General features: G+C 44.6%; 1 protein-coding gene across 8 annotated transcripts in view; it reads left to right on the plus strand.

Annotated features, from left to right (window-relative positions):
* DTNB (dystrobrevin beta) overlaps positions 1 to 14,341 on the plus strand; it is a 219,137-nt gene that overhangs the window by 13,080 nt on the left and 191,716 nt on the right. For 5 of the 8 annotated variants that reach the window (XM_082307455.1, XM_082307457.1, XM_082307458.1 and 2 more), the window contains exons 3-5: positions 4,936 to 5,003; positions 8,871 to 8,951; positions 10,910 to 11,123. The exons of 1 other annotated variant lie outside the window; for it this stretch is intronic. In XM_082307455.1, the coding sequence (XP_082163581.1) occupies positions 4,937 to 5,003; positions 8,871 to 8,951; positions 10,910 to 11,123 (362 nt within the window). In that variant the 5' untranslated portion in view covers position 4,936. Of the gene's footprint in view, positions 1 to 4,327; positions 4,386 to 4,935; positions 5,004 to 8,870; positions 8,952 to 10,909; positions 11,124 to 14,341 lie in introns of those variants that run through there. 2 more of the 8 variants (XM_082307456.1, XM_082307462.1) reach the window with 2 other exon arrangements.

The following is a 14,341-nucleotide window of genomic DNA, read 5'->3' on the forward strand; positions in this document are numbered from 1 at the left end:
CGTGTATGGAAAGCTACAGGAAAACGAAATGCATTTTATTATTATAGTTCATCGAAAGAGGAAAACTTAAATTCAGAGTTACTTTATTTTGGAAAAGCTGTTTTTTTTTCTGCTGTCTGTAGCAATTTTGATCCTTACCTCTCCTCTTTCAGTTTGTCCAACTCAAATAACGTTCCGTGTGTTCTGCTCTGCTGCTCATGGCTGTTCCAGTCATTCCCGTGAAAAGCTGTCATCCCTGTTCATCCGTACCTCTCCCCTCCTTGTTCAGTCTATTGTGGTTTTCCATCCTGGGCTTTTCCTAGTTAGACACATACGCATTGTTTCAGTCACCCCTCTTCGTTTGGCCTTTGCTTGGCTGCCTAGCTTTCTCGATATGCCTGTGTCGACTGGGACTCGTAGGAGCACAAAGCACATTCGGCCCAAGGAATGACAAAATGAGCTGAGATCCTGCAGCGCGGAAGAGGGGCAGCTGGGGAGAAGGTATGTTGGAGATCCATAAATCATGAATGTCGTGGAGAGGCTGGATAGTGGTCGATCGTTCCCTGTCTCTTGGTAGAAGACCTAGGAAGCTTGTGAATCTGATAGGAGGAGGCGGGTGCAGAAAATCCAGGGAGGTGATTTGTTGAGCTGTGGGTTTCATGCTCGGGAATTCTTGCTGCAGAGTGGTGTGAATGTCAAAAGTTTATGGGCAGTAAAGGGACAGACAGACAGGCTTGGGGGGGGGAAAGCTGTTGGTGGTTACTAAATACGGAGAATCGCATTTGGCTCGGGAAGTCTGGGCATTGCAAACTTGGAACTTGGGAGGAAGTTCTTGGGAATTTTACTGTGTTCTTGCCCCATTCTCATATTCTTCCCTGCACATCTGCTCTGGGTTCCGTTTGGAGACATGATACTGCATTGGCAAGGTGGATTTGGCCCAGTAGGCTGCTGTTATTCTCTCAGTAGCACTTTTCAATAAAATAATTAAGGCTTTTAAGCATGACTAAGCATGTTTTTCTTCTAAATCTCTCTTTAGCCTTGTATCTGAGTTCTTTTTATGACTCAAGTGCAACAAAAGCGATCTGGCTTACTGTTAGGGAAATCTTCAGGGCCAAAGCTGGCGTTTTTGAATGGGTAAGAACCTCCTTCTGTTGACGGTGTAAGGTATTGACAGTTCTGGATGCACGTTGCTGCTGTCCTTTTTGTGGCAATATAGTGCCTGGTTGCTGTAGGCACGGACTTGGGACTCCGTCAGCATAGAGCGGTCACACAGCGTGTGCTGTACAGTTAGCTCGTGCTAAAATGGTAGCGTGTGCTACAGAGAGCACAAAACGGCGGTGCTGCTCACCGAGATAGGCCTTGGTCTGTGGACACCGCTCACCCCAAGCATCGCCGGTCTGTCAGGGTTTTGAGGAATGGTGAAGGTAGATACCAAGTATTTAGAAGTAGCTCATCACGAAATGTGAAGAACAAGACTGGATGAAAAAAAGCCCTCAGAAGTACCTGTTTAAACATGTAGTGTGCTACTGGAGAACCCCCAGCGCATTCACACTGTCCTCTGTTGGTACATAAATACATCTGAGCGTTTTTTTTTCTCCACATATGTCTATTGAAAGGTGAGCATCCATCTTGGGAATTTGTGTCGGCCTTGTCATTTCAATCCGTGCATGTTTCTTGGCACGTTCTCATGCGTTGTGCCACAAATGGTAAAAAAAAAAAAAAAATGTACAACCAGCCAAACAAAAAAAAAATCACCAAAAAATTCCTCTCCAAAACACCAAACCCAACAGCCCCGCACCCTTCAAACAAACAAAACAACCCAACCAAAAAACCAATGCGGAACAAACTGCAGTTTACCTTCTTGTTTTCTGATGGTGAGCACTGTAAGTTGCATCCTTAGCGTAACTGCAGTTATTCTGGTTTTAGTTCATTCCTGTTTTGAACTTGAGAGAGGTTTAAAGTGCGAAGGTGAATGTAGACTTTCCATCTTTCTTCTGTCCAGCTTCATCAGGAAGGGATCCTTCTGTGTCTGATTGTTCAGGCTTTAAAAACGGGTTTGTCGATTATTCTAACAGATCTCCTATGACTAATGTAATTTCCACAGCTTTTCCCAATATCTGCCCGTTTGTCTCTTCTCTCTCCGCTCTGACTCTTTGGCTCTGGAATGTGTAACTCTGGCCCAGAAAGATCATTTCCTAGATGTTTGCCCCCTCACAGATGGCAGCAGGAAGGAATCGGCAAGGAGAGCTTGTGAATCCAAACAGTAACGTTTGATTATTTTTGGTGAGCAGGTACAGGATTGTTGAGCTGTTCATCTAATGAAAACTGCAGATCTTTTGCTCCCTTCGGGAAAGGCCTGAGACCTGGGGGAGGTCCTGAGACGGCATTCCTTAGGACACGATTCTCCTGAGACCGTACTTGAAAAATCTGTACAAGAGAATCCCTGAGCTATGGGTTAATCAGGCTTTGTTGGTGTCTCCCTGCAGCACTTCATAATCATGGAGAGACCGGTTTACTTATTCAGATCTCATTTCAAGGACGTTGCCGAACAGATAATTCACTCATTTGCTTTGCAGACAGCAGGAAGGGTATTGCTAGCTCCTTTAAAATTTTAAAAGTGTGTATCTTGGTCAGTCTAACCTATTTAGCTGTGAATTATGTATGACAGCGTTCTGTGACCGTGGTCCATGCAGCTTGAACGACCTCTTAAAAAACTGAAATCCTGACACCTGCCAGGCAGTAAAGTGTCCCCAGGGAGAGAGATTGATGCCATGGTAATAGCATGACTTTACATGTACATGTTACCAGACAGCAGCAAAACCAATTGCAGCCCTTAATATACAGTCTTAGTCTCCTACCCTGCTCCATCCCTGCCTTGGGTCCGTTCCTCAGCCCCGTCCGTGCTGCTTGCGCAGCCTCGCGGGCGGCGGTGGGGAGCGGGAGCGTCTGGCGTTGCCAGATGCTTTTTCTTGCGGGTTGTGGCAGCACGTCTCCGTGCCTTCTGCGGAGGCGCGGTAGGAAGCCTGTCTCGTGGGTTTAGCTGGAATCCGTCGGCTCCGGGAGGTAATCGCTAGGAGAAGTGACGGTGTCTCTAGTATCGCTCTGTCGTGCCGCTCGGAGGTGAGGCAGGCTCCCAGGGACTGGTTCCAGCTTTGCAGAAAAATGAGATTGGCTTGGGAGCGGGGGGTTAGGAAGGTGGAATGAGGGACACGTGCACCCAAAGCCCCAGGACAAGAAGATCTAATATTATCATGATTATTTTCTTGGTGTTGCAGAAGATTCAACTGGTATTGTCCCTTATGTCTTGATACAATAGTCTCTACTAAAAACAACTTAAAAGATCAAATAACTAATCTACCCCTTGGGGTCCATCTGTTGTGGAATTTAGAGAGGCGCTAGCACTTGAAATAAAGCTAATTACTGGTACGGTAACTGGCGTTCTTCAAGACGACACGCATGTTTTACGCGAGGAGGAACTAAAGAGAGCAGTAGTTAGTTCCAAAACCTCTGACGCTCGGGGCAGCGCGCGAGGGCAGCGGGACCCGGTGGGCGAGCGGGCGGAATCGCCCCGGCAGCTTTCCAGTGCCCAGCGCCGGGAAGGCCTGCTTCGGCCCGCGGGGAAGCACGGCTCGAGGTGGTGCGCGGTGAGGGACCTTGGCTGGGAAGATCCGACACTCCGTTTGCATGTATTTATATAATTTAATAAAATGAATTTATTTTAGGAAGCTGAAAACCAGAGGAACTTTTACGTATCTGCAAAAATGCCATTGAGGTTTTTTCCTTTAAAAAAAAAAAAAAAAAATACAGAAGCACATTGGTTCTGAGTCTATTGTTTTCTAAAGTAGGAAAAAATAAGGAAATAAAATGTATTTGCAGATTACTTCATACCACCATACGCTTATTTTCCCTTTATGAACAGTTAAGGAAAAAGGTTTTGGTGGCTTTCAAGAGGAATGTGTGTTGCGAGATCTTCACCAGAGAATATTAACAGGCCATGGACAACCGCTGAGGGAAGCTGTTAATCAGAGAGCGTATATTAAGTGCCAAGACACGACTTTCTTTTCCTTGGTTGACATTTAAGCCTGATGAAATCTGTCCTGCCATGTTGCATGAGGGTGAGCTGACTAACTCCCTTAGATTCTGGTGTAATTGTAGAATAACTGTTTGGTATTTTTGTCCTTTTTTTTTTAAAGACATTTTAAAAACCTATATAATGAGTTGGTGAATCTGGTAACAAAAGAATAATATAATGCAGTAATTTTAAGTGAAATTTTACACTGATACTGGATTAAGTCGCTTTTTTTTTCACTGGAGTTGACTGAAATTTAGCATCTGTCTTTTAGGACTACATACGAAGCAAGCCGTAAGGGCTACTACATTGTCCCTGTGCCTCCCTACCTTGGGGTGTAAGTTCCACTGTGTTGCTGTCACTTCTTTAACCTGCTTTCCTAGGAAAGGGAGGCCTGTGTGACCAAACTATATGGGTTTTTTTCCTTTCCATCTTAATTATATTTAAGATCTTTCCTTCCCTGACAAATATGATTTGACCTCAGGCATCAGGTTTCAAAGTTAAATGAATTCTCATGAGTTTTTTGTTTAAAGGCAACCCAACCTCCCACCCCCAAAACCCTTTGAACAGAAAGGGATGCTTTACGTGATATTGCTATATACATGTACGCAGCTCTGAGCGTTGCATATGTAAGATTAGCAACTGAAATGTTTAGAATTAATGTTTCCTGTACCGCACACAGCTTTAAAAGGTATTACCAAGTCCAAAGCGTATCTCTGTTACGGAGTACGTTCGTTATGAAGAGATGTCTGTCTTTCTACTGGTCTTTTTGTTTGCCAAATATAATCAAACTGTTTCAGCTGAGGGATAAAATAATGTTGTTCGCAGTAAGTTGCTCTTGTAACAGAAATTCTAGCACAAACAGTGTTTGCCATTTTTGTCTTCAGAATGATTGAGGAGAGTGGGAAGAGGAGGAGGACAATGGCAGAGAAGAGACAGCTGTTCATGGAAATGAGTAAGTAAGAAATTTGAAGACATAATGTCACTTATTCTTTACTGAGAGCTTGGCTTTGATAGTTTTACCCGATCATTTACACCTTGTTTCCACAAGACCGTTGCCTCGTCTAGTGAAAAGCACCCTGGGTGCTGGGCAGGAGGAGGATGCAGGAGGTGGGTCACAGCTGCCTGAAAGGTCATCCGTTTCCAGGTTTTGTGAAGCTCCTTTTTTAAGGGACATTCACATTTCTCATGTATGGCAATATGTAAAGTTTGTGGGCAGCTATTAAAATAAATAATGACAACAGACAGATCACCTTTTACCTTAATTTTTTTTTTTAAATTGCACCACAGTGCTAGTGTGACTCAGAAGAGAAACAGTTTGAGGGGCTCGGGGGTTGGTTTTTGTACAGGACCGTTCATTGAAAGAGAGGCTGTAACTGTTACTAGAAATCAAACGCCTGTCCAGAGATAATACAATTTAAAGGAATGAGACATGGCCTTTGAAAAAGACATGTGCAGGTAGAAGTAAAAGATTGCCTGTTCGCATGGCACCATGTTATTTTACCTTCCCACGGGAACACAGGACTGAATGGAATTCCTAGGTTAGGCAAGCATGTCCTGTAATTCCCCTTGCAGGCTGATGAAGGTCTGTCTCAAAGCAACAGTGTATTTGTGCTGTTGTGTTGAGGGATTTCCAGAGTTACGTCCTTACTGTGGTTACAAGCATCTTATAATTTCAGGAACAGTTTCATTCCTGGCTAATTTATATCTGCTTCCTCTCGCGTGAGACCGTCTTGGATAGTATTCCTCCCCACCTTCGCAGCTTGCTTTGCGTTTGGGTTTGTACTCATGTCCCTTTTTGGCTTGTTCAACACATGGCACAAGCTGACTCCTGCCGTCTGCCTGCTGTGCACCCCATCTCCTGTTCTTCTCTGCCTCTATTCGGCTTCACTTGAGCAAAGGCGACTGAATTTGCGTGATACCCTGGACGACATCTCGTCAGAATCTTTTCAAATGCCAGTTGTGCTTCTCCACTAGAAATGCTTTGGCTGGTGCATCAGAGTATTACATTTGTCTCATCACTTTAAAGTGTTGTAGTCGTCCTGTGACCATTTAGTCCAGAAATCGACTTGCTAGTTTTTAGCTTTGGCAAAATTGTTAAAAATATTCAGAATTCTTCTCATTCCCTTTATACAAGGTGTCTCCTTGCAGCTGTGGTTCTTGCTGCTCGTTGTCAGTGATAAGAGCTGGTGTATAGACATTCCGAACTGCCTTTCGCTGTAAGGCTCTTCAGCGTATCCGTATGAGAAGTCTAAGGTCTTCAAACTTCACCTGCCTTGTGGTGGAATATTTCACTATAAAAGTGAACACATAAATGTTTTCCTTTCTAGGTGAGCTTCATACACTGAGTAGATGTGCAATGTGTAAATTGGTGCTTTCGGTGACCGTTTGTTGTTGGTCAACACACAAATTTGCTGAAGCGTTTAGATAATTGCTCCTGTGAGACAGGGGTAGACCTTGGCGTTCACCCACGTTGGACGTGCTACCCGAGGATGTGTTGGTTGGTTTTGTCGTACTTGCTGAGGTGCCTGACAGGCAGGAATTCTGTGCAAGCTATTCTGATTTCTCTGAACTGCGGAATACGTACGGAGTTTATCTTACGGAGGGCTGTAAAGAAGGTGGAGCCAGACTTTTCTCAGCCCGGTGGCAGGACACAAGGTAATGGGCACAAACTGAAACCCAGCAAATTCTGTCTGAATGTGAGAAAAAAACATTTTTACTGTGAGGGCGGTTGAGCAGTGGGAGAGGTTGCTGAGCGAAGCTGTGGAGTCTCCATCCTTGCAGGTATTCAAAACTCGGCTGAACAGAGTCTTGGGCAAATTGCTGTAGCTGACCCTGCTGGCGCTAGGAGGTTGGACTAGAGCAGTCCCTTCCAGCCTCCACTATTCTGTGATTCTGAGCTGTGTAGATTGTCTTGAAAACACATCCCATTTTGTCTTCAGATAGTTTAGAAGAATGACCTTGTTGGAGCTTTCGTGGTAAGGTGACACAGGAAGGCAAGAACAGAAAATGTTTGCTTTTGGTTTTGCATGTAGCTGTTAAATGACCTTTTATATATACACACATATATTTTATATACATTTATATATATATTTTATATAGACAAAGCATTCTGTGAAGACTCATGGTCTGTGGAAGTGCTTTCTGTGGTTTGAAAGATAGAAGTGTGCACCCTAATTGAGAGTTTTGAAAGAATATGGCATAGAAGATACAAAAGGAGCTGTTTTCTTGTAGCCTTGGATCTGAACACTCCAGCTTGCGTTACCTGGCCAAGTACTTTCCTGAATATATCAGAGACGAGTTTTCAAAGATGATACTGTGAAATAATCCACTGAAGTTTGTTGCACCATACTGTCAAGCAGAAAGCTCCTCAGATGTTGGCTAGTCTAGTGCTACTCGTGGGTAGGAGCCTTGGGTTGGGAACCGGTCAGCCTCCTCTCTGATCTTACGAGAGTCTTTTCACCTCACGTTCCACGTCAGCGATGAAGAGAAATAATCCTTGTATGCCACTTTCAAGACACAGTACGTCGGTCCCTAAGAAGAAGCAGATGCTTTGGCATTGTATTTGCAAAACTGTAACAAAATATCTAAAAGCCAAGAATACTTTCTTAAATTTGCATCTGTGAGTCAGTGGGTGCATACACAAAGGTAATTCAAATGAGGTATTTGCAAGTTGGTTTCTGAATTCAGAATGTAGGAGGGAATAAGTTATCACCTTTGAGCAAGACCCCCTGATATAGCAATCAGATGCCTTCTTCGGGAGGATGTGGGTTTGGCTTTTTGTTCTTGTTTTTAAGTATCTTTTGGAAGTCTGGATTCTGTAAGTCACAGCTATCCCCGTTCCTCAGTTCTCTACTCCTCTAGGCTCTAGCTTTGAGAGAAGTATGAGAGACTGCAGCAGGTCCTGCTTTCGTGCACTCGCGGGAGAATCCAGGCGTCCCAGCATCCGTGCCGTTGCCCACGTGCAACTGGATTGTTTCAGACTACGCCTGAGGACGACACTGATTGTAGGACGTAGCCACTGACACTGTTGAAATGTGAGCCGTTTAAAAGGCATTTTGGTTTATGAATAATGGGATTTTCGAGACTTGACTTGTTGTCTGCTTCCAAATTAGAAATGATCAATACTGGACTTTAAACCAGTATCCTTTGTCGTCCCCACATCGTTTATCATCTTTGATCGGTATAGGAGGTGCGCAGGTCGGTTTGGCGGAGGGTTAACACAACTTTCTGAAATTGCTCAAGTTTGTAATGTTCACAGTGATTGCTGGAACCGGTAGGTGTGGCACAGACTGGTGACAGATGATAGCGTTCAAATCTTTCATGATGTGGTGGTGTTTGAGGGTTTAACACTTACACATCTTGAAGGGGGAGGCTGTTGGTGAAGATAAGGTTGGTTTGTTTGTTTTTCTTCTGTGCTTTTTCTTCTGCTTCTTACCTGATTTGGATCTGTTTGGGAGACCAAAAGCAGGCTCCTGATGGGGCTGCAGTGCCGATGGTGGCAGGAGTACCAACACCCCCTTTCTGTGGCTTGTACCCGTTGTGTACGTCTTCCAGCATCAGTGCAGTCCTCTTCCCTACCCACTCACCGCTTCATTCTTGCTTCCTTTCAAGGTACTCACACCAGTCTCAAACTTAGCCCAGTTTATAATACGCTGCTGCAGATCACTTTGCCATGAGATACCTAATGAAAATCTTTGTCATGTTCATATGACAAAGATGATGTATGTGAAGAAACACTCATACCATTTTTGAAGTAATTCTCTCAGATAAGCTGCATGTTATAGAGGAAAGAAAAACACAAACTTTTTTTTATTCATAGGAGCACAGAATTTTGATGTCATCAGACTTTCAACGTATCGAACAGCCTGTAAACTGCGGTTTGTACAAAAAAGATGTAATCGTAAGTTATAACTACTCTTTATCTTCAAAAATTTCTCATGCATGATTGTTTCAAATATTCTACCCATGTGAATTTTAAGTATAGCAAGAGTACGCAAAGATTTTGTCAGACAATGGTAGTTGTTACTTAAACTAAACAGAGATTAAATATATAATTAAAAAGAGGCAGCGAGCTTTGTCCAATACTCTCTAATATCTCCAGTTTTATTCTTTAATGTTTCAAAAATTTAAAATATATGGGCCAGCTTGACGTGTTTCAGTTGCCCGATGTGTTGGATGCAGGCAGTCTGAGGCTATTTGAGCTCTCCCGTCGTGGCGTACCGCAGACCGCCCGTCAGCTAGGCACAGGTACGATTTGGTGACGCATGATGCAGTCACCAGCGCGCAAGTGTCTGGATCGGATCACGGAGGCATATATGAAATGCAGCAACCGTAAGGAATTCTTTTAAGTTCATACCATAATAGTGTAAGTTTTCTCATTCTCTTCCAGGTCCTTTGACCTTGGATAGCTCACCAAAGCAAAGATTAATCCACGGGTGAATAGGTGACGCCGCTTTGCATTCTGCTGCCAGTGTTGAATTGGACAAAGCAAAAAGCTCAGGCTAATGTACGCAGGAATAGGTCCCTCCCGCCAGTGAAGCGGCGGTAGTGTGTGTCTCTGGTGTGGAAGAGGACAGGGGAAGAGCTGAGGATTCCTGCAGAGGCCATGTGCAGCTGCACGCTGCAAATCGTAGCTCCTCCGTAGCGCAGCCGAGCCCGGGCTGCCTGTGTCTCCTCGGGCTGTTGTGGCAGTACCCGCAGCGCCTTCAGGTTGATGGAGGGCTTGCAACTCTTTCCTTCCTGGGGGAAAGTGTTAGTTCTTGTCTGTAATTCATGCTTTTGAATTAAAAATCTCCCTTAATCAGTAGAGGGGTATTAAGAAGTGCTAGTTATAGTGCATTGCACGCTCTGGGCCCGGTTCACTGATGCCATGCATATGCCGTGAGTAACCTTTGCCACGCGTGCACGTATGGCTGAGGCTGTGCATTTATGATCTTTGTCTGGACCACCGGGTGATCCAGGGGCATATGTGTGGTGTGAATAAGTCGCTTGGCTTTTATCGTTGTGTGGTTTTTCTGTGAGAAATATAAAAACGAGTTTTATGTAAGAAATGTTAAAGATCACACTCTTACCTCAGGCCCTTTTTTGTAAGTTAAGGAAGATAACAAAAGTTGTGAAGTTAGCACATAAGTCCGTCCTTTGTAACTATTGGATCACGTTCAGTTCAGACTGATGGATTGCTGTTGATCCTTCGATGTCTTCTCCCATTATCATGCATAACTTTAAAGCTTTGAAACATTTTAAAATATTTTTAAATGCGGTTCTGCAAATCGCTTACGGTGGTTTTGGAAAACTTTTTCTCTACGTCGTTAACACTTCTTAGATATGTGCTAAGATACGGCAGGGTAATTTAGGGAAACGCTTTGGAGCTCTAGACCTGTGTTTACAAAGTATTATGCTCTGGACTTGGCAACTGGATCAACTGGAAACAGTCGTAGTTTAACTGGAACATCAAGTTCCTCCTTCAATACTCAACTACTAGTCAGCATGAGGATGTTCAAAATTATTGTAACCAATTTGTAGTGTGTTTAGAATATGGCTGATGTCATTCTCAAATGAATATATCTAACGCACTGCATGATCGAAGATGGCTTTTCTCCTTTACGTAGTTTTTCTGTCAGAGCACCCTGGTGTCGAAGGGTGGAATAAAAGGCACACAAGATGTCTGGGCACTGCCCTGGTACTTTAAACTGGCTGACCGAACTGAGTATGAATATCGAGTCTCTCTCTCACTTTGAATACAAATAAGTAACTGTTCATTCCAAAGTAAAAGCTAACATGGTATTCAGAAACAGTACCATAAAAGTAAGCTTGCATGCATTATAGAATAGAAGTTAATTTTTTTTCCTTTATTTTTAGTTCATCTTGTTGATATCTGGAATATGATTGAAGCCTTCCGAGATAATGGCCTTAACACTTTGGATCATAACACAGAGATCAACGTGTCTCGACTAGAAACAATCATTTCATCCATCTACTACCAGCTAAACAAACGCCTTCCTTCTACTCACCAAATCAGTGTAGAGCAATCCATCAGCCTCCTCCTCAACTTCATGATAGCAGCATATGACAGGCTAGTAACTCCTCTAGTTGTATTCTTAAACTAATTTTTCTCTTTTAGTTAGATGAATGCAGCCAACTACTGCATGAGTCTCTGGCAAACTGTCCGCATGCTATTTCTCAAGTTCATGAAATTGCGTGTCGCACATACACACGTGTGTATTTAATATCACGGTAGTGCCTGCAGAGATTTACATGGCCACAGCAGCAATGCTTTGTCTTAAAAATTGCTTTCTTAAGGAAGATGAGTTAGTGCCTTCTGGGAGTTGCAGACTGCTGTAAGCCGTGTATCTGAACTGAAGATGAAATGAAACAGCATTCTGCAGGCTGTGATAGAACATAACGTTAACCTCCTGGTGGTATAGCACTGTTTTAAGAAGTGAAAGTGTTTTATTGAATCTTGATCAACAAGACCATTTTATAATGCTGCCTTGTTTTGACAGTCAGCTTGGATCCTGTTCTAACATGCTGTGACCCCATAAAGGCTGATTCTCATTTCTTGGCCGCAAGAAGCGTGATTCTTGCTCGGGGTACTGTCTAGGCATTGCCTTGTGTCCAGTTTTATGAGTTTCTGTCACAGCCTCTTTCTTCAGGGTTCGATCTGCTAATCTTCTTGAGTAGATGTGTCTCTGTGGGCGCTCTGAGTAGCAACTGCAAATCTTTCACTGTTGTTTAGCACTTCTTGCTTTTTGCCTTGTCTTTCTCACACTCAGCTATTACTTCAGTCTTCTCTCCCTTCTGCTTTCGCCCTCTCTCCTAGCAGTAGAGAACTGCTTGTGGCCAGGACGCTGTCACAGAGACCGAGGAGTTTTACCCAAGACAATCTGCAGCGCTGAACGTGCCAAAGAGTTGTTCTGTTTGTAATCTCCAGACTTTGATCCTTTCCTTATGTGACTTCTTATTGCCACCAAACAGAAGCTAAGTTTCCCCCCCAAAACAATCCCTGTCTCACTAAGGGCAGATAAAACCAACACGAGCTCGGAGCAGGAAGGCTGCTCTGACAACAGAATCAAATGTGCATTTTCCTGTTTAGTTCTGATTTGGTATTAGTTGCAAGAGTTAGCTGATGGGTTTAGTTATTCTGAGACAGATCATACTAGAAAAATATGGAATTTAGAAATAGAAATGGTCATGTTTTGGGGGACTGGCTCGAAAGATTGAGGCTTTAGTTAGAGATATGTTTCTCTCCCCCGCTGCCCCCAGCCCTGCAAGTTCTGCCTCTTCTGGAACCCAAGCAGCACGCTTGATCCCAGCACGGTACCGCAGCGTCTCTTTAGCTTCCCCTGTCTGGCAGGTGGGTCGGGGAGAGAAGCTGGGATGCTGCGCTGCGTTGTGCAGTGGGAGAACCAAGAGTAAGAGGAGAGGCAGGGCTGAGGCTCCCTCTCCAGGAGCTCATCAACAAGGCAGACATTTATTTAAAAAAGAAAAAGTACACATCTGCGCTGGGACCTGTAGGCTGGCGCTGATGGTGGTGCAGAAATGATGGCTCACATTGCAGCGGTGGTGAGTTGTGAGGAGGAGCGGCTTTGGCATGATGTTCCTCGCTGCCTGCTTCCCCAGAGCTTTGCATGGGTGTTTGCCCGTTCATTCCTGCTCTGTTTTCCCAAGAGCCTCTCATGGCTTTCCCTGACCCGTTACTGGCACCCCAGAGTACCAGCTCGTTCCCTGACCCCACCTGGCTGTTTCAGAGCAGTCAGGTTTTTATTTCATTGTTTCTAGAAATTGCATTTGTTTGACAGTGGGTTTAGTTGCTCCAACATCTTTTTTTTCTTTTTAAATTGTATGCTGGTAATGAAGCATCGTGCAATAAGGGGGGTGGAGAGGGTGACCGACAAACAAATGAGGAATTGAGTTGGCAAGCAAAGCGTGGAGGGATGTGATTAGGAGGAACCTCGTAGTCCGCGCAGCAGAGCTGGAAGGGGCAGGTGCGTATACGTAAGGGAATGCCTGCGGATCGGCACCGTGCAGAGAAAGCTCTCCTGCCTTTGCTGGGCAATCGGCGTGACTCTGAGTGGCTGGGCAGCCCTGCGTGCAGCACGGGGAGCGAACAGGAGGAATGAGAGGTCCCGTTCCCCCAGAGAGGACGGGGAGAGCTGGCACAGCTGGAGTGCTGCGGTGGGTTCCTTCGGAGGGGCAGAGGAGTTGTCCTCGACACGAGAGCCGCTGGGGTGCACGGGGCTCTGCCCGGGGACGGCAGCGAGCCGGCGGCGGGGCTGAGTCGGGATCCGTGGGCACGCTGACACCGGCGTCGCCGCCGTGGGCGCCCGCTCAGGAAGGCGTAGAGGAGGAGGCTTTCCTCAGACAGCTGGAAGAAGCCTCATGACACAGGCCCAATCGTTTTGAAACAAGTCCCCCAGTTCTGTTTCCGATCCTGAGAACCCCCAATTGTTACAGGAGTGTCAAAATAATATTGCCAGTTTTGCCCTTTTTCCTTTTGATAGGGAATTCAGCAGATTGAATAGCATTGGTACAAAATAGATTTTGGCAAGTTGCTTAATAACTACACCTCTGCCAGATTGCAGGGGGGGAGTTCGGGGTTGTTTTCTTGATGAATAAACAGGACGTCAGCAGAAGCAGGCCTAATATCTGAAGGCATCATAAGATGCCTTTCCAAGGATAAGATTGTGTCCTGTGAGGAGGTATTGATGGCTGCAGTCACCTGTTTTTTTTCTGGAAGTTAATTCAAAGTGGAACTCTCTTCTGAGAGAAAAACGAACGTCTGTTAAAAAGAAAAGGGGGAGGGGGGCTGAGACTATAACTTGTGTAAATCCGAATTACCTAGTGAGATTTGCTCAGGTAAAGGCAGAGGCCAAGGCCTGAAGAGGATGAACTTTTCAGACAACCGATTTCAGATATAGTCAAATCTGACTTTTTTTCCACACAGAGAGAGAGTGTCAACTTATTCCTTTGAGAAAGTTATTTAAGAGAAAAGACAGAAACAAAGTAGGATAGCTGAGATCTTTACCTTGTGGTTAACTTTATCGCCTTTATATAGCTTGAAATAAATATCTAATGTGTTCAGTTTTCTCCCTTTGCTTAGTTTCTTTAAACAGTGGTTAAAAGGCTACTGGATATCAAGAAAGTGATGGCCTTTGAGTCACCGGTCTTCACACCTCTTCCTGCAGCTGTAGCTCTAGGAGAGATTGCCTTTCTTCTGGGGAGGGGATATTTGAAAGGTGCTCTGAGGCTGTATTGGAGAAACAGCATATTATATTTCAGATACTTCTCAGC

Source organism: Platalea leucorodia, assembly GCF_965183815.1.
Source record: "Platalea leucorodia genome assembly, chromosome: 3".
Taxonomy (NCBI): Eukaryota; Metazoa; Chordata; class Aves; order Pelecaniformes; family Threskiornithidae; genus Platalea; species Platalea leucorodia.